The sequence below is a fragment of the Mytilus californianus genome, unplaced genomic scaffold (assembly GCF_021869535.1).
Source record: "Mytilus californianus isolate M0D057914Y unplaced genomic scaffold, xbMytCali1.0.p SCAF_3, whole genome shotgun sequence".
In the NCBI taxonomy this organism is placed as follows: Eukaryota; Metazoa; Mollusca; class Bivalvia; order Mytilida; family Mytilidae; genus Mytilus; species Mytilus californianus.
In genome coordinates, this window is record NW_026262679.1 from 128,264,789 (window position 1) to 128,285,287 (window position 20,499).

Here is a 20,499-nt window from a genome sequence, read left to right on the forward strand (position 1 = left end):
TTCAGTATGGCCTATCTACCTCAACCCCCCACTCCCCCCCCAACCCTTTTTTTAATTGGGTTAGTTTTCATCATACATATCTAATCAATTTTCCAGAATTCAAAGTAATTCTGGATTCTAATAATTCCTGGTTTTTATGTCTTTGTGAATATTACCCAGATACTGTAAGTAATAGTTCAACTATACTTGGGTAAATTACTGTAGATTTAACCGACTTCCACCTTAGCTTTGTTTGTGTTTTTAAGCAGCTCTTCATAAAATTGAAATAGAATTAACCACATGAAAACAAATTGCTGAACAGTTTAATGATATCTGTTGTAATTGTCCCACACTTTTTGGTGGTCTGGAATAAGTTTCCAGTTGACTATGCCAGATGATGCTTTGATTTTGTCCGGTATTTGCAAGAAAGCATATGTTTTCTTGTTTGGTTATTTTATTGTTTTGTCTGTTTTTAGCACTATGGAAAGATTCCACTTATAGACTGTACTCTTATTGAAGATCCTAGTTCTGATGTGTATTATTTTGATGACGACAGTAAGTAAATATATAAATAGCAGTGAAGATTTCATGTTGTCTGATTGGTCAAAAAAATACATGCCCTTGCAGATTATCATGATAAATTCAGTTCATCAATGGATTGAACAATTTGTCCAACGGTAGTAGTAAAAAATGTAGTTTACAGTTGTTTTTTCGTACCCTGAAAAAGCAGTTTTAGAGAACAAAGAATCAGTAAAATAAAAGGAGATATAGGGTGTATGTCTATGAGACAGTGCTGTGGAAGTATTATCAGTTCATTGATTGCGGCCATTATCAGACAGAGGAAGAAGACAGCAACCCAACTAAACAATTAAAACAAAAGAAATGATATACAAATGAAGTCTTGCAAATGGAAATTGATAGTAATACATGGCTGTTATTATGATTAGACGTAACCATAAAAGTGAACACTGAAAATAAAGAATTTAATGCATGTATTAATGTGAACTTTGACAACTTATAAATATACCCTTAAGAAAAATATGTCCAAAATATACTTACTCAGAAACCAATGTAACAATTTAAATCAAGTCGATTAACATTCCTGTAATTTAAATCATCAGTACTTCTGATCTACATTATTACTGTTGGGTACTATGAAATATTCATTACCTCAACACTCTATTTGTGAGAATAAAAAATAGTGGTACATATAATAAAAATATCATTGTTGAAGATCTTACAGTTAACTGTGAGTTTGAGATTTAACCGTATCCTGTAATATTTTGAGTTTTTTTTTTTATTTTAAACTATTTGTTTGTCAGTCTACCTGTTAGGACCAAGATTCTTTAAACTCCACAGTTTTTTCCTTTTTGTTCGTTTTGATTTGTTTTCATTTATAATTCATTTTATTCCTTTGAGACTGTTGTATAATATCCTGAAGAGTTAAATGAAAGACTTTATTAAAGGGAAAACCCAAAGATTTCATGATCAGACAAGTTGACCTGTATTTTAACCCTGTGTTTGTTTTTTTTTAATTTGATATTTATATAAAAGAAATGATTTTTTCTCAGAACTGAGATAATTATGGATTATATGTATTAGAGAAGGTCATACCTGCCATCTGCCAATAGTTACCTAAAAGCTGTTTTACACATGTATAAATTGGCTTAGATGGATAATTGTCTCATTGGCAATCAACCCATATCTCCTTATTTTTATATCAGTGCAGTTCGTATTTTTATGTCCCACCTAGGGGCATTATGATGGGGCATTATGTTTTCGGTTTGTGCGTCCGTTCGTTTGTCCGTTCGTCCATCTGTCCTGCTTCAGGTTAAAGTTTTTGGTCAAGGTAGTTTTTGATGAAGTTGAAGTCCAATCAACTTGAAACTTAGTACACATGTTCCCTATGATATGATCTTTCTAATTTTAATGCCAAATTAGAGTTTTGACCCCAATTTCACGGTCCACTGAACATAGAAAATGATAGTGCGAGTGGGGCATCTGTGTACTATGGACACATTCTTGTTTTCAATGTTTTTTTTTTAGCTCACCTGACCCAAAGAGTCAAATGAGCTATTCTCATTGTTTTGTGACAGACTTTGTCCATCAGAGACCAAAGGACGAGGATATAAACAACTATAGTATAGTTCTCTGTATGGCCTTCAACAATGAGCAAAACCCACACCTATAGTAAAAATAACAATATGTGAAAATTTGAAACAACAGAGAAAACTAATGGCATGACTACAACTGCATCAATTTTGTGTTAGGACTCTTTGTACTAAAACAGAAGTTGATTAGATATATTTAAGATGTGCTGCAGGTATTTTGTGGAGTTGAGAAACATCTTATTTTACTGATAGTTTCTTAATATATACAATCTGAAAAATAAGTCACTGTAACCTATATATATCAGATAACTATAAACTGACTAATAACACAACCAGACAATTCCTTAAAGCTGTTGGACATAAAATAGAAATCATTTATCATCGGAGGTCTGTTTAGATATTTATATATTTAAAATTTGAGAATTGACACACTAATTTATACTTTATATATTTCTTATGCTTACAGTATTAGGATTCTTAAGCTCCTTTCTTTTTCAAAGGTTGACCTAGTATTTTAAGATCGGAATATAGGAAGAAAAATAGAGATGATATTAAAATCTTCTGCATTTTTTATTCAACTTTCTCAAAGAGCCAGTGTATCACACATTATGTCAAAGTTTAATGAAGAAATTTGCAGATTTTTATAAATTGAAACTTGTCATTTTTCAGTTACATTCTCTATGGAGAAAACCTATTTGGTGTAATCAACTCCTCCTTAAATTTCAACCCAGAGCCTTCAAATTTATTAGAATGCATGTATATATACATTGAAGATGTACACCTCATTTAGGTACACATTTGGCTATTTTTGAGATGGTGAAACTTAGCCAATTTTCTGCAACATTCTCAATTTAAGGTAACTAAAATCTCACCTAAGAAACTATAGGTTGCTAATTTTTAGAAATCAGTTGATATCCTTTCCTAAGATAGCACTCCTATAGATGCTCCCTAAATTGTATAAAACACTAATGCCGTTTATATGACCTTTCAAATTACAAATTATAAGTTTTGCAACCATGACATTTGAGTATTGAACCTTTTTAAATTTCTGTCACACGTGAGAATTTTCCTAAAAACAAATTATTAGATTTGAGTCATTTCTGTGAAGGAATGGTCCAAAAAAGATTTTAAACTTAATAAAAAGCACATAAAAATAAAATTTATCAGATACATCTGTAACAAGGCAACATCACAAATGGTTACTATAACAACTGATTTTATTTTGTAAAAATTCCATGTTTTTCTTTAGATATAGTTATTCGTACTCCTGTGAACCTCTAGTTTAAACATACAGAAATTGCATCACCAGTGTGATTAACACTGTGAAATTAACTGATACAAAAAAAAAAGAAAAAAAGACTGCTTTGAACAGGCTGATGTTTTAGATGACTTTCTTATTATTTTGTAGCAATATCTTGGGAAAGCTTTGGAAGTCTAACTTCTGCAACCACATTACTGACAGCTCAGGCCTGTGACCGAGATCGCAATAACTACAATGGATTAGATTTTAAAATTATTATTGATTCAAAGAGTGGACCTCCAACCACTTTGACATTGGTAGCTTCCACGCACCAAGAAAAAATTGCTTGGTGTAGTGATATTAGTCAGGTAAATAATTAATTCTATTGGTTCAGATAATTTTTGTCTATATGTTATAATTTTGTGTTATATTATTGTTTTATGGTATTTGCTTTCATTTCATGACAGTCAATCCTGTAAAAAGGCAATGTTTTTACGATAAATGACAATGTTGCATAGATAGATTCAGTTTGCACCTTCTCCTTATTGGCGGGATTTTAAAGCTTTCCATTTGAAATAATTTGAGTTATTGCCTGCAGGATGAATCTCTTTCCACAGAACTTGTGTAAGAAGATAGTCAAGAGGAGCATATTTGGGATCAGACTTCAAGAACTAGGAATAGTTTGATAACATCCTTAATAATGTACAAACATTGAAATTGTCATAGTTCATTTGATATTGAAAACTGAAAGCAAAGGAACAGTGCTTTTATTGTTGGTCTTCATTTCAAAGTCACATCATACACCACATCCGTTCTGTTCCATTTGATTAGGTAAAGGGGTCTTTACAGCTCATGATAGATACTGCTAACACATTCTTCCTGAAATCAAGTTATAAATGTATCAATCTTATTAGGATGCAGATCCTGTGTCCAAGCTTTGCTTACATTAGGAAAAGCTCCATTCTTCTATCTGTTTTAAAGACCTTTCAGGATCCTCAGCTTTTGTCCCAATGATACAAACCTTAAAAAAGCAGGGATTACATTGGCTGATGTAATAATTAATAGAACAGAAACAAGAAAGGAGTAATGTCAGATCCTTGTAAGGGAAGCATGGACAGAAAGGAGAGTTGTCAGATCCTTGTAAGGGAAGTATGGACAGAAAGGAGTGTTGTCAGATCCTTGTAAGGGAAGCATGGACAGAAAGGAGAGTTGTCAGATCCTTGTAAGGGAAGCATGGACAGAAAGGAGAGTTGTCAGATCCTTGTAAGGGAAGCATGGACAGAAAGGAGAGTTGTCAGATCCTTGTAAGGGAAACATGGACAGAAAGGAGAGTTGTCAGATCCTTGTAAGGGAAACATGGACAGAAAGGAGAGTTGTCAGATCCTTGTAAGGGAAGCATGGACAGAAAGGAGTGTTGTCAGATCCTTGTAAGGGAAGCATGGACAGAAAGGAGAGTTGTCAGATCCTTGTAAGGGAAGCATGGACAGAAAGGAGAGTTGTCAGATCCTTGTAAGGGAAGCATGGACAGAAAGGAGAGTTGTCAGATCCTTGTAAGGGAAGCATGGACAGAAAGGAGTGTTGTCAGATCCTTGTAAGGGAAGCATGGACAGAAAGGAGTGTTGTCAGATCCTTATAAGGGAAGCATGGACAGAAAGGATTGTTGTCAGATCCTTATAAGGGAAGCATGGACAGAAAGGAGTGTTGTCAGATCCTTATAAGGGAAGCATGGACAGAAAGGAGTGTTGTTAGATCCTTTTAAGGGAAACATGGACATAGGATCTGAATTTTCATTGATAATGGCTAATTTTTATTTTGAATATAAAAGTAATTTTTTATTTAATTTTTATTTTTTAGTGCATAGAAAATCTCCATTACAGTGACCTACTGAACTCCTCCATGAGTGAGTCGTCTTCAGTTACGATGCCCCAGTCTGTCAGGTGAGTATCTATTAGGAATTCCTTCATGAGTGAGTCATCTTCAATTAAGATGCCTCAGTATGTAAGGTGAGTATATGTTATATACTCCTCCATGAGTGAGTCTTCATCAGTTACGATGCCCCAGTCTGTAAGGTGAGTATCTGTTAGGAACTCCTCCATGAGTAAGTGGTCTTCAGTTACGATGCCCTAGTCTGTTAGGTGAGCATCTGTTAGGAACTCCTCCATGAGTGAGTCATCTTCAGTTATGATGCCCTATCTGTAAGGTGAGTATCGGTTAATATTGGTACTTCATAAACTCATTCATTGGCGAGTCATCTTCAATGAAGAGTGTCGGGGCCATACAGTTTTACCCTTATCTGTTTTTGTGCCATTCTGTCACTCTGCAACAGACAGTTATATATTGTTGTTTTTTTTAAACACCTTCACATATTGAGCTGATTTTTAGCATGTTAGTCTACTATGATGGGTTACAGATCAAGTTAACGTTTGGTTTCGCATCGCTGATTTTTGTCAGAATTACCGGCTTTGGACTTTGACTCTGTAAATTTCATGAAAATAACAGTTATACAGACTCTACTATGATTAGGTACAGATTGAGTTTATGTTTGGTTCTGCTCCGCTGTTTTTGTGCTAAAATTTTCGGGCTTTGGTCTTTAAAAATTTAGTGAAAATAACAGTTTTACGGACTTTTTTTTCTAAATGCCTCCACATATTTAAGCTGATTTCTAATATGTGAGTCTACTATCATGAGTTACAGATCAAGTTAGGTTCTGTTCCACCGATTTGTGCAAATATTACAGGCTTTGAACTTTGAAAATTTCGTGAAAATAAGTTAAACAGACTTTCATTCTCAAATTTCCGCTCCTAACAATGGCTTCAAGCTTTTTTTGCAAGCAGTTATTCGTGTCGTTCAGACACATCTAGTTTTAAGTCAGTATCCATTTACAGTGCTTTACTAAACTGAGTATTGAGTGAGTCGCATTCAGTTACAAGACACAGTCTTTTGGATGATTATCTCTTAGTATGCAGACTCACTGAACTTACTCATAACTGAGTCATCACAAAGATGCATCAGTTGTTGAGGTGATTATCAATCAGGGCAGTACTACTACTACTAGGGGGTGTTTAACACCCTTGACTACCCATGAGGGTCTGGCACAGTCGGTCAATACAGTGACATAGATCTCATCAATATGTATATCATCTTCTTTTATGTTACTAAATTTTTTTAAATGACAGTCCATCAGCATAGGTACTTAATGGACTCTAGTATCCATCACTAAGTTATCGTATGATGCCTCAGTCTGTAAGGTGAGTTCTGACTCTCTGATATCTCAGTTTGTTAGGTGTACTCAGACTCTGGACTTCATCATATTATGTATTCTAAAGTTACGATGATGTCCTACTCAATGGAAATTGCAATTAAAAGTGAGTTTAGCAATTGTACTTTGTGAACTAGACTTATGGATTGTATATGTGTTGTCCAGTAAAAAACATGTAACTATTTGATAGCATATCTGTTAGAAGTTGTAAAATAAATTAAATCATTCATTATTTATATGTTAATGTGTTTATATATGTAACTGTACTTATGTATAACCTATACTCTACTGCATGTCATGAAGAATGGCTTGTTCATTGATAACTTACTCCATTTTGTTTTTAAGTTTGTCTGGCTGTGTTATTGTGTTCCTTGACATTGTCTAGCTGAAGCTTGTGAGGCATAGGGATTTCCTTTCGTTGTCTGTTGTCACACTTTATGTTAATCTTCAACTTCTTGAGAATGTCTGGAAAGATTTCAACAAAACTTACACAGATTCCCCTGCAAGACATGTAGTGGACCTGCTATTTTGATTTTTGATCTGAGTGAATTTAGTGGTTTCCCGTACAAAAACATGGACTTAGCCATTTCTGCTTACATCTGTTTGTTGGTCTTCAGCTTCTTGAAAACTGCTGGACAAAATTCAACCAAACTTACACAGATTCTTCTACAAGGCATGACATTGGTCACTGCCTGTTTCAATTTCTCGAGTGATTTTGGGGATTTTAAATACGGAAAAAAACTTATTTTATTTAAAAACACCAGGCGACACATGTCTTATTTCGAAGACTCCCACATTATTCTAGGAGTAATACTGCTTTGCTATTTCCAATTATTTATATTTATAATGAATATTTTGTTAATGAAATCATTTTGCTCAGAATAAATGTTGACATGTTTTATCTTCTTTGAAAAAAAGGGCAAAAAGTTGGAGACAAAATTGTTATGGATTTAATTTTTTCCCTTCAGATACTTTCAGAGATAGTTTCATTTTTTCTTACTTATAAACAACTTTCTGTGAAGGTCGTCTTTGTTGTACTTCTGTCTTTATCATTGCTTAACAACAATTTGACCTGCACACTTTGCAGATACATCCATGATGCTCAAATCTGGTGAGTGATTTCCTAATTTCAAAATCCTTGTGTGTCATTTTGGACATAATTTCAAATGGAAAACAGAAATTGACAATTTTTTTGTTAAAGAGAACAATGTGTATAATTTCCTGGTGTTTTTTCTTCCACAGTGAAAATCCTTGTCAAGTTTTAAAGTAGATCAAAACATGGAAATCTTACAATTATTTTTTTCTGGCTTGCTTTATATTATTTGATAAATTATGAATATATTATTTATACAATTCATTTTTAGCTCACCTGATCTTATGGGCCATGTTAGCTAATGTCATCCTTTGGCGTCTTTCGTCGTCTTCGTTTTTATTAAAATAAATCTTCTGTGAAACTGCTGGACCAATATTAACCAAACATGGGGTGAATGAACCTAATGGTATCTAGTATAAACTTTTTTTGTTTTTGTTTTTTGTTCCTGTCATTCAACCAAAATGGTAGTCATAGCTTAAAATAGAACATAAGGGTAAAATGTATTAATTGTTCAATATCTTGAAAACCATAATAGATTGAGAAAATGTGACAGATGCCTAATTGTTTACAATATAAAGATTTACTGACTTTCCATTTCCCCCAAAATTATCAGATGACTCCTAAGTAGTTATAGCCATTAAATAATCATTACTCTACCTCTTTCTCATGTTGTGGTACAATCATCTTGAAAACTCTTATACCTGTACATAGAGAACCTTTATACAATATAAATGATCAGGAATCCAAGATCTACAGATAAGTTAATATGACCAAGTTGTCATTTTAGTCTCTAGGAGTAATTGCCATTGAATTATAAGTTTTTCCAATTTTCATTGCTAATATCTTTAAAACTATAATAGAGAAAAAAGTGTGAAGAGCAAAAATGATAAAAACAAGAGCAGATCTACAACTATCAGTATAAAAAGTAAGTTGATATCACAAATATTGTCAACCAACTCCTTATATTGTTTACCCTTAAGTTAAATGACAATTTTATATAATTTAGCATTTTTGGCAATTGTCTTGAAAGCTATAATAGATAGGGAGAAACTTTAAGTAACAAAAAGGATCAGCAAAATAATATCTTCAAATAAATCATCTATTGATGGAGTTATTATTTTTTTCCCCCATTTTCAAATATTTTCTTCAAACTAAAATAGATAGAAGAGAGAACAGCAAAACAGATCAGCTCGATAAGATCTACTAATTACAAATCATAAACAATTGCAATAAAGGTAAAAATAAATATATTGAATTGGTCTATGGTTGCCAGGTGAATGATTCAGGTGCTAAGGACCCTATTATTTTCAGTTTGAGTCATAAAATTTTGTTTTTCCCATGTAAAATCCTGTTTGGATTGTAATATTTTTAACCAATAGACACACAGAATTTTGATCTGTTGGTAGAATGTAGCTTTAGACTTTATTATCTGGCATGGAATAATATAATCTGTTGCTGTACATGTCACCGTTTTATTTATTTTTGTTTTTGTTTTATCAAAATTATTTCATGCAATTTATCAAACAGATTTCTAATTTATGATGATAGCAAATATATTGCACTTAGTAGGAATGTATTGTGCATTGCTTGCTTTTTCACTTTTGCTTTCAATGTGGGCTGTTTTAATGCTGGAAAAGTTTGCTTTTATTTATTATTTTGGGTTCCAAAATTGATGATATAAAATGTTTATATTAATACTGGTAAAAAGATTTTTTTTCTATTTGAAAAAGTATTTACAAATAATAAGTAAGTTGTATTTCTGATGTATTAAGTAAAAGATCTTTCTTCTTGAATAGTTTGGAGAAATAAAAAGATCAGACAAGGCGCTCAATCATATGCAATGACGAAATAATCGGATGACCAATTTAAAGCAGTAGTCAGTATCGTTTGGAAGTAACATCCTGTTTTTTTTAACCTTAAAACAATGTAAACTGAATCTACACAATTAAATAGACGGATTATTGTTTGCTTAATGTCCAGTAGCAGATATTTCATGCATATTCATTACAGAAGCAAAAAAAATAATTAACTAATTAAGCAGGTTCTGCAAAATGAGTGACAAAAGTTATCATTAAGTTTTTGTTTGAATTTTTTTTTTTTTTTTTATAAAATTATTTAGTTCAGGGAACAAGGCTGTAACCAGTCACTATATCACATTCAGTTAGGCAGTCACTATATCACATTCAGTTAGGCCATAACTATATCAGATTCAGTTAGGCAGTTACTATATCACATTCAGTTAGGGTAACCAGGCTGTAACCAGTCACTATATCACATTCAGTTAGGCAGTCACTATATCACATTCAGTTAGGCAGTCACTATATCACATTCAATTAGGCAGTTACTAAATCACATTCAGTTAGGGTAACCAGGCTGTAACCAGTCACTTTATCCCATTCAGTTAGGGTAACCAGGCTGTAACCAGTCACTTTTATCACATTCAGTTAGGGTAACCAGGCTGTAACCAGTCACTATATCACATTCAGTTAGGGTAACCAGGCTGTAATCAGTCACTATATCACATTCAGTTAGGGTAACCAGGCTATAACCAGTCCCTATATCACATTCAGTTAGGCAGTCACTATATCACATTCAGTTAGGGTAACCAGGCTGTAACCAGTCCCTATATCACACTCAGTTAGGCAGTCACTATATCACATTCAGTTAGGGTAACCAGGCTGTAACTAGTCACTATGTCACATGTAGTTGGGATAACCAGGCTGTAACTAGTCACTATATCACATTCAGATTATATTTTTTGACTGCTCAATATTGTATGCTTGCAGTTAATGAAAGCATATTTAACCCTATTAACAAACTGGTATCTGAATACAAACAATATCTTAACTCAGGAGAAATAATTTATTTAACAAAGTTGTAAAATCTTTCATTGATTGAAGTTTATGGCGCATAAAACTCATCTTTTAAATTTATATCTATGGACCCTATGGCAGTATATCTGGACATCATAAGAAATGATTCAATCAGCATAAAGTATAGGCATTGTTTGGATTAAGTTATAGTTAGGTTAGAAAGATACAAGTTGTAGAGAAGATAATTACTTATTTCGTGTACTTTCAGGTCTGATCCAAAGCTGTTTAAGGATGATGTTGACATCAAGTTCAGTAGAACATTAAATTCCTGCAAAGTGCCTCAAGTAAGAAAAATAGGATTGTTTATTTTTCTAATCAATGGCCTTAAAAGAGCATAAACTTATTTTTTACCAACAGAATAAAATGAATGAAAACAAAATAAGTTAAAGAATTGATAGAATAAACCAATGAAAATGGAATGATACCATTGCAGAGATGACTCACTAGAAAAAAACTGATTTCTACCATATTTAGGCTAAAATTTAGTCCTTTGTCAATATATGCATTTAAAAAAAAATATATAACAATGATTAACATGACGGAATCTACACTCAATTTGGTGAATAACACATATTAAGTAATTTTAATACTTCTTGTACCTCTGTTTAAATCTCTCTTTGTTTCTGTAGATCCGTCATGCCAGTGTAGACCGCCTACTAGATCGTCTCACTGATCTCAGGTTTCTAAGCATCGATTTCCTGAACACATTCCTGCTGACCTATAGAGTGTTTTCTAGTGGAAAAGTGGTGCTGGAAGCCCTCAAACGGGTTTATAAGAATCCTGAACAGACATTGGATTCTAGCCTGTCTTCTTGCCAGTGAGTATCAGGTTTCTTTAACAAAAATCATATTTTCTTGTAATTTTAAGATAACAACTTCAGTTAGTATAAATAATCTACAACCTGAACTCTATAAAATTTTATGGACCTGATTATACAGAAATTTGGGTCAATCAAATTTGGAGTTTGGTTTGTAAATGATTTTTATACTCTCCAAAAGTGAAAGATCTTGGCAAATATGTTTAAAGAAAATTGGATTATTGCTATTTCGACTGGAATTATAACTTATTTTATCATTACTTTTTGATAGTATAGATCAATATAAACAACTAACAAAAAATTTTGATTCCAAAACCTAATACAAACAGAAGAGCATATACAACCAATTATAAGATATGTGTAAACTAAACTAATCTGTCCAAATCAAATTATGACCATAGCCTGGGTAAACCTCTGCACAACGAAAATCAGCACTGAAAGTATTAATAAGTTGTTTATTTTTTTTTAGATCAGCATCAGATACTGATATCTACAGTACGAGCCCACCACAACAGTTCACAGAGCATCCACCCACCGACACCAAACTTCTACTCAAACCTCAAGTGGAAAAACCACGCAGAATAAGTACAGGGGATATGAAACATGAAGTATCTATGGAGAAAAGACCAATTAAGAAACCCCCTACACTAGGATCTGAATCATTCCATAAATGTAAGATCTTCTCATTATATTTTAATTTTTATTGAATCTTTCCAGAAATACAGGATAATTGCACATGACTATAAAGGAGACACAGGGGGAAAAGTCAATTAGACAGGAGCTAAGAAATACAATTTATTCAAAATTGATATCTAGAGGTCACTACATAATTTTCAACCATTGACATGTGCCTACACTGTATATCAAACTTTATTCCACTTTTGTCGAGACAAGTTATGTATGAATTATTTGTATAGTCAATTTTAATCAAATGTACATACATTTATTTTTGTCTTCTTATCTTTATCAACTGTAATCACAGTTTTAAAACTTGGCTTTTCAGCTGTCTCTTCACAAAAGTAAAAAAAATATAGCTTGTTGAATTGCTAAACTGGACATTTTAAAGAAATAAGTATGTATGTGCTAGTTTGCATAGGATTCATGATTCACTTAAAATTTATGACTTTGCTGAAGGCTTTTCCAGAAATCAAACAATATTTTGATGGTTTTTTGTAAGGGTAAGAAAGCACTATAAAGAAATTTGATGGTTTTTGCTTTAAAGTTCAGCTAATGAAATATAAAAAATTAGCAATTAAATGATATATATATGGCTGGGTATTATTGAAATAAGAAGTGCATGTACGCTCTCCCTTAACATTTATTTCTTCTAAAAATGATCAACACATTTACATTATATTGTTTCAGTAGATAGTAGAGATTCCATTGACAGTGATGAAACAGGAAGTGAATTACAGAGTTTTTTAGCGCCACCAAAGCAAAAACTTGCTCCCATTGCTTCAACGGAAACATTGACAGATCATGAAACATGTGTTCCGTCAATAAAAATGGAGGTTTCTGGGTCTTTAAAATTATCCTTGGGTGCTGGAGAAATTGGTGAAACCTGTGATTATTCTAGTGACGAGGACAAGGATTTTTTAAGTGAATCACAAATATTTCTGTCAGAATCAGAGTCCACAGAAACATTTCACACTGCTCGTGATCAGAGCTCAAATACTATTAGCTCAGCGGCAAGCTCTGACACATTGACTCCTGGAACACCAAGATTGAGTCCTTTTCCATCACCCAGAGTGAGTCCAAGGTTTAATATAAGAGGGCAAACAAATGGCATTCCAACAAGAAGTTTAAGTCCAGGATATGAAAAGAGACCACTGTCTCCAAGCAGAGGATACCATTTCAGTACAGATCCTCATATGTTAGAAGCGTTAGCACTATCTCCTAGTAGTCCGATACGTATCATTAAACCACCTATGTCTTCACCAATCAGAATTCCTTCACCTACAGCCAGAGCTACTTCTCCTCTCAGGAGAGCTCCATCTCCAGGCAGACGACCATCTTCTCCAACACGACAGGAGGTCTCATCACCATCACTACAAAGACGGACCTCGCCAACTAGGCTAGAACTCTCCCCATCTCCCAGACGACAGTCTTCTCCAACAAGAAGAGAACTTTCACCAGCAGTTCGTGATCGTAGACCATCCACCCCACCTAGGTTATCTCCCATCAAGTCACCGATTTCCAGTCCAAAAATCAACAGAGCACCTTCACCCATTATGTACAGTATGTCATCGCCAAACATCATGTCACATATCAAAAGGCCATGTAAGTCTTAAATAAGTACATCATATTTTAGTTTTTTTATGCCCCTGCCGTATAGGAGGGGGCATTAAGTTTTACCCTTGTCAGTTCCGTTTCCGTTCTATAACTTTAGTTTGCCTCAACTAAATGTTATAAAACTTATACTCAATGCTTATTACTACAAAACACAGATCAAGTTTGAAATTGGATGGCGTCACTTTTACTGTTCATGAGTTATGCCCCTTTATAAACATAAAAATTGCTGAATTTTTTTCGTTTCTGTTCTCTAACTTTAGTTTGCCTCAACCAAATGTTATAAAACTTATACACAATGCTTATTACCACAAAACACAGATCAAGTTGGAAATTGTGTGGCTTCACTTTTACCTTTCTAGAGTTATGCCTCTTTATAAATATAAAAATTGCAGAATTTTTCGTTTCCGTTCTCTTACTTTAGTTTGCCTCAACCAAATGTTATAAAACTTATACACAATGCTTATTACCACATAACATAGATCAAGATCGAAATTGGGTGGTGTCACTTTTACCATTCTTGAGATATGCCCCTTTATAAATGGAAAAATTGCTAAATCTGTCGTTTCCATTCTCTAACTTAAATAGTTTGCATCAACCAAATGTTGTGAAACTTATACACAATGCTTTAAATCCTGCATCTGTATGTGGAAGTTTTCTCATGCATATTTACAAGCGGGGGCATAAGTGGCCCTTAGACGCATTCTCCATTTTTTTATGTAAGCAATATATCATTTTAAACAAATCAACAATTTGTTATTAAGTTATTATAACAATTTCATTTAAAATGAGAAAAAACAAGAATGGGATGTAATTATAATGATAGGGGTTGTAAAATTACTTGAACATGATTCCTATCTTCCTTGAATCATATAAATATTTGATTTTGACACTTAATGGTGATGCAAAATTTTTACTGAGGTGTATTTGGGACTTTCAGATTTGATCTTCATAGCGAATTGAATAACTGCTATAGAATATTAATTTTACATACTGAAAAATTCCATAACACTTTTGAAAGACCAGATGATTTAGACATTTCTTTGAAATTTATTATCTAAACATTGATGGCATAATTTTTTTAATCTACAGTCGTAACTCATATTTCCAAAGTGTCAGAAAAAGTATAAGTAAAGCATTCAGAGTGTTTAGTTATGAAAATGACTATAAGAAGTGAAATTATATTACAGTTACTGGTAAGAGAGGAAGTGCTGAGGCTGAATCTATAGGAAGTATATACAGTACTCCAAGGAGTAGTATAATTAGTGCCAGTACACCACGTAGCAGCATTATAAGTCAGATAGAGGGTTCCCCACCTCAGGCCAAATCTGGTGCTGTTGTTACATCTTCTCGTAGATCCCAACGAAGGTAAGTTGACACAGATAGGATGTTAAATTTTTGCTGTTACATCTTCTTGACTCTTGTAAAGGCCAAATGGGGGACTATGTTAGGTAAATTGCAATGAGCCAGCAATAATAAAATGTTTCACAAAATATTGTGTAGAGGTCACAGCCTTCAAACATAGATAAGTTGTGAAATTAAACTAAAAACCAGAATCACTTGAGATACAACACCAAATTGTCAACAAAGAAAATAACTGAAGCCACAGTTATAATGATGAAAGTCCTAACTTGGGAAAAGCCAGTAACATGTGGCAGACCTAGATCATATCTTTTATTTGAATTTTTTCTGTCAATTACACGTTTTACCTCACAGATAGTACTTTTATTATCATACATGATTTCCTCCCATTTTAAAGCCAAGTTCTAACCTTTTCAAATCTATGTTTCTTTATTTTATTATAATTTGACTTCAGGTGCAGCCAATTCTGCTATTTTTTCCATTTTGTAAAATCTTTCTGTATTATGCAGTTGTAAGAACTGGTCAATTTCTCTATGTTTTGAAATGTTTCAAGTCCACTCTGTTTTATTGCCTTTTTTTCATCGAGGGTTTTAACCAACAATAATAAGATTGAGAATGGAAATGGGGAATATGTCAAAAAGACAACAATCCAACCAAAGAGCAGAAAACAACCGAAGGCCACCAATGGGTCTTCAACGCAGCGAGAAAATCCCTCACCCAGAGGCGGGCCTCAGCTGGCCCCTAAATAAAAATGTGTACTAGTTCAGTGAAAATGGACGTCATACTAAACTCCAAAACATATAAATGAACTGAAATTAAAAAACATACAAGACTAACAAAGGCCATAAGACTAGATATCAGTCTATAATGGTAGCTGTTCATTTGAATGCAGATTAGTCATTTAATAACAAATATTTCCATCTGTGCAAAAACTTGTTAATTTGTTAAAATATCACTTTTGAATTGCCAAATTTTCCCACCTTTATATACAGATCAAGTTCCACAGCAGCTTTGACAGCATTTGCTGTGGCTACAGCTGGGTCAGTGAACTACCCCGAGAGTCCACAACCAGGTCAAGGTCAGCAACAACAGGTGCCAACAACCCAGCAACCACCAACGGTAACTGTACCAGTGTCTACACAACCACCACAACAGCAGGCAACAGCACCACCTCAGCCACAGACCACTCCAAGGACATCAAGGGCATTTCTACAGCCCACTACAGGTTAGTTGCTTAATATCATCACTTGTTTCCTGTATAATAAACCTGTTTTATTTATGTTTTTCGGTCTGTGCGTCTGTTCGTTCGTCCGTCCGGCCTTCTGTCCCGCTTCAGGTTAAAGTTTTTGGTCATGTTAGTTTTTGATGAAGTTGAAGTCCAATCAACTTGAAACTTAGTACACTTGTTCCCTATGATATGATCTTTCTAATTTTAAAATTAGAGTTTTGACCCCGATTTCACAGTCCACTGAACATAGAAAATGAGAGTGAGAGTGGGGCATCAGTGTACTATGGACACATTCATGTTTCTAGATATAAGTCTCATCCATGTTCAATTATTTGGAATTTTTTAATGAAAGAAATCAATATTTTTTTCTCAATCTTTTTCTTTGAATTTAAGTACTGTATGCTTGAAGAATTTAGTTCTCTTCATAATGGGTTTTCAAAAACTGTCCTGAAGGTTAAAGGTTACAGTGCCTTTTGCAAACATTTAAATAACCTGAATAAAAGGAGATGTGGAGTATATGTCTGAGTGAGACAGCAACCCAATGACAAAAATAACCAAAATACATCTAGGGAGCAACATGCAGTCTTATAAAAAAGACATGTGTCATTACAATATATTAAACTCTAAATCTTCCATTAACATGATATTCTCCAAATAAGGAAAAAACAATTAATAATAAACCACGTCTGATGAGGTTTATGACTTAGGACAGGTGTATGAAAATGTGGTGTGGTTAAACTAGGTTTTTTTTAAGATCTCAACCGTCCTCCCACTTTAAAAAAAATCATGATCAGTTAATGAACAAAAAGTACAATAATAGAACAAACAATAAAACCAAGTACAGGAAAAGCACTTTACTCTTAAAAATAAAGGTATAATAATACTAAAAACAAAACAGAATTGCAAAATATAGTATACTAAAGTACATTAGGTACATTAAATTGATTAAACACATTATAAATCAGACAGTCTCTTTAGTGCCAGGCAATATCATCATGTTTTATATCACATGGACTAGGGTATGATACAGAGTTAACATTGTATGTGTATTCCAACAGGAACTGGTGATTCTCGTCTACAGAAGAAGAGAGAATCTGTGATAAGTACTGCTGCCACCATGAGAGTGCTTAACATAGTCAAACATTGGGTATCTAAATTCCAACAGGTAATTAGACCTAAAACATTGTCAAACATTGAGTATCCAAATTCCAACAGGTAATTTAACATTGTCAAACATTGGGTTTCCAAAATTCCAACAGGTAAGTAAACATTGTCAACCATTGGGTTTCCAAATTCCAACAGGTAACTAAACATTGTCAAACATTGGGTTTCCAAATTCAAACAGGTAACTTAACATAGTCAAACATTGGGTTTCCAAATTCCAACAGGTAACTAAACATTGTCAAACATTGGGTTTCCAAATTCCAACATGTAATTAGACCTTTAACATAGTCAAACATTGGGTATCTAAATCCCAACAGGTAATTAAACCTAAAACATTGTCAAACATTGGGTTTCCTAATTCCCCAACAGGTAACTAACATAGTCAAACATTGGGTTTCCAAATTCCCACATGTAATTAGACCTAAAACATAGTCAAACATTGGGTTTCCAAATTCCCACATGTAATTAGACCTAAAACATAGTCAAACATTGGGTTTCCAAATTCCCACATGTAACTAGACCTAAAACAAAGTCAAACATTGGGTTTCCAAATTCCAACAGGTAACTTAACATAGTCAAACATTGGGTATCCTAATTCCAACAAGTAACTTAATATAGTCAAACATTGGGTTTCCAAATTCCAACATGTAATTAGACCTTAAACATAGTCAAACATTGGGTATCTAAATTCCAACAGGTAACTAACATAGTCAAACATTGGGTTTCCAAATTCCCACATTAAATTAGACCTAAAACATAGTCAAACATCGGGTTTCCATATTCCCACATGTAATTAGACCTAAAACATATCCAAATTCCAACAGGTAACTTAACATTGCCAAACATTGGGTTTCCAAATTCCCACAGGTAACTTAACATAGTCAAACATTTGGGTATCCAAATTCCCACAGGTAACTTAACATTGTCAAACATTGGGTTTCCAAATTCCCACAGGTAACTTAACATAATCAAACATTGGGTTTCCAAATTCCAACAGGTAACACATTGGGTTTCCAAATTCCAACAGGTAACTTAACATAGTCAAACATTGGGTTTCCAAATTCCAACAGGTAACTTAACATAGTCACACATTGGGTTTCCAAATTCCAACAGGTAACTTAACATAGTCACACATTGGGTTTCCAAATTCCAACAGGTAACTTAACATAGTCAAACATTGGGTTTCCAAATTCCAACAGGTAACACATTGGGTTTCCAAATTCCAACAGGTAACTTAACATAGTCAAACATTGGGTTTCCAAATTCCAACAGGTAAGTAAACATTGTCAAACATTGGGTTTCCAAATTCCCACATGTAATTAGACCTAAAACATAGTCAAACATTGGGTTTCCAAATTCCAACAGGTAACTTACATAGTCAAACATCGGGTTTCCAAATTCCCACATGTAACTAGACCTAAAACATAGTCAAACATTGGGTTTCCAATTCCAACTGGTAACTTAACATAGTCAAACATTGGGTATCCTAATTCCAACAAGTAACTTAACATAGTCAAACATTGGGTTTCCAAATTCCCACATTTAATTAGACATAAAACATAGTCAAATATTGGGTTTCCAAATTCCAACAGGTAACTTACATAGTCAAACATCGGGTTTCCATATTCCCACATGTAATTAGACCTAAAACATAGTCAAACATTGGGTTTCCAAATTCCAACAGGTAACTTACATAGTCAAACATCGGGTTTCCAAATTCCCACATGTAATTAGACCTAAAACATAGTCAAACATTGGGTTTCCAAATTCCAACAGGTAACTTAACATAGTCAAACATTGGGTATCTAAATTCCAACAGGTAACTAACATAGTCAAACATTGGGTTTCCAAATTCCCACATGTAACTAGACCTAAAACATAGTCAAACATTGGGTTTCCAAATTCCAACAGGTAAGTAAACATTGTCAAACATTGGGTTTCCAAATTCCCACATGTAATTAGACCTAAAACATAGTCAAACATTGGGTTTCCAAATTCCAACAGGTAACTTACATAGTCAAACATCGGGTTTCCAAATTCCCACATGTAACTAGACCTAAAACATAGTCAAACATTGGGTTTCCAAATTCCAACTGGTAACTTAACATAGTCAAACATTGGGTATCCTAATTCCAACAAGTAACTTAACATTGTCAAAGATTGGGTTTCCAAATTCCAACATGTAATTAGACCTTAAACATAGTCAAACATTGGGTATCTAAATTCCAACAGGTAACTTAACATAGTCAAACATTTGGGTATCCAAATTCCAACAGGTAACTTAACATTGTCAAACATTGGGTTTCCAAATTCCCACAGGTACCTTAACATAGTTTAACATATGGGTATCCAAATTCCCACAGGTAACTTAACATTGTCAAACATTGGGTTTCCAAATTCCCACAGGTAACTTAACATAGTCAAACATTTGGGTATCCAAATTCCCACAGGTAACTTAACATTGTCAAACATTGGGTTTCCAAATTCCCACAGGTAACTTAACATAATCAAACATTGGGTTTCCAAATTCCAACAGGTAACACATTGGGTTTCCAAATTCCAACAGGTAACTTAACATAGTCAAACATTGGGTTTCCAAATTCCAACAGGTAACTTAACATAGTCACACATTGGGTTTCCAAATTCCAACAGGTAACTTAACATAGTCACACATTGGGTTTCCAAATTCCAACAGGTAACTTAACATAGTCAAACATTGGGTTTCCAAATTCCAACAGGTAACACATTGGGTTTCCAAATTCCAACAGGTAACTTAACATAGTCAAACATTGGGTTTCCAAATTCCAACAGGTAACTTAACATAGTCAAACATTGGGTTTCCAAATTCCAACAGGTAACTTAACATAGTCACACATTGGGTTTCCAAATTCCAACAGGTAACTTAACATAGTCAAACATTGGGTTTCCAAATTCCAACAGGTAACTTAACATAGTCAAACATTGGGTTTCCAAATTCCAATCAATGAAGTTTCAATAGGTAATTAGACCTTAAACATAGTAAAACATTTGGTAAATTCAAACAGGTAACTAGTGCTTAACACTATCAAACCCTCAGATAAATTC

General features: G+C 33.7%; 1 protein-coding gene across 5 annotated transcripts in view; it reads left to right on the plus strand.

The window, feature by feature from the left end:
* The window catches only part of LOC127736170 (ras-specific guanine nucleotide-releasing factor 2-like), a 144,637-nt gene that overhangs the window by 114,197 nt on the left and 9,941 nt on the right, over positions 1–20,499 (plus strand). For 3 of the 5 annotated variants that reach the window (XM_052246726.1, XM_052246728.1, XM_052246730.1), the window contains 11 exons: positions 456–534; positions 3,499–3,698; positions 5,185–5,267; positions 7,677–7,700; positions 10,764–10,839; positions 11,185–11,372; positions 11,842–12,044; positions 12,738–13,652; positions 14,852–15,029; positions 16,016–16,248; positions 17,310–17,416. In XM_052246726.1, coding sequence (XP_052102686.1) covers positions 456–534; positions 3,499–3,698; positions 5,185–5,267; positions 7,677–7,700; positions 10,764–10,839; positions 11,185–11,372; positions 11,842–12,044; positions 12,738–13,652; positions 14,852–15,029; positions 16,016–16,248; positions 17,310–17,416 — 2,286 coding nt within the window. The remainder of the gene's footprint in view (positions 1–455; positions 535–3,498; positions 3,699–5,184; positions 5,268–7,676; positions 7,701–10,763; positions 10,840–11,184; positions 11,373–11,841; positions 12,045–12,737; positions 13,653–14,851; positions 15,030–16,015; positions 16,249–17,309; positions 17,417–20,499) is intronic. The other 2 variants (XM_052246727.1, XM_052246729.1) reach the window with 2 other exon arrangements.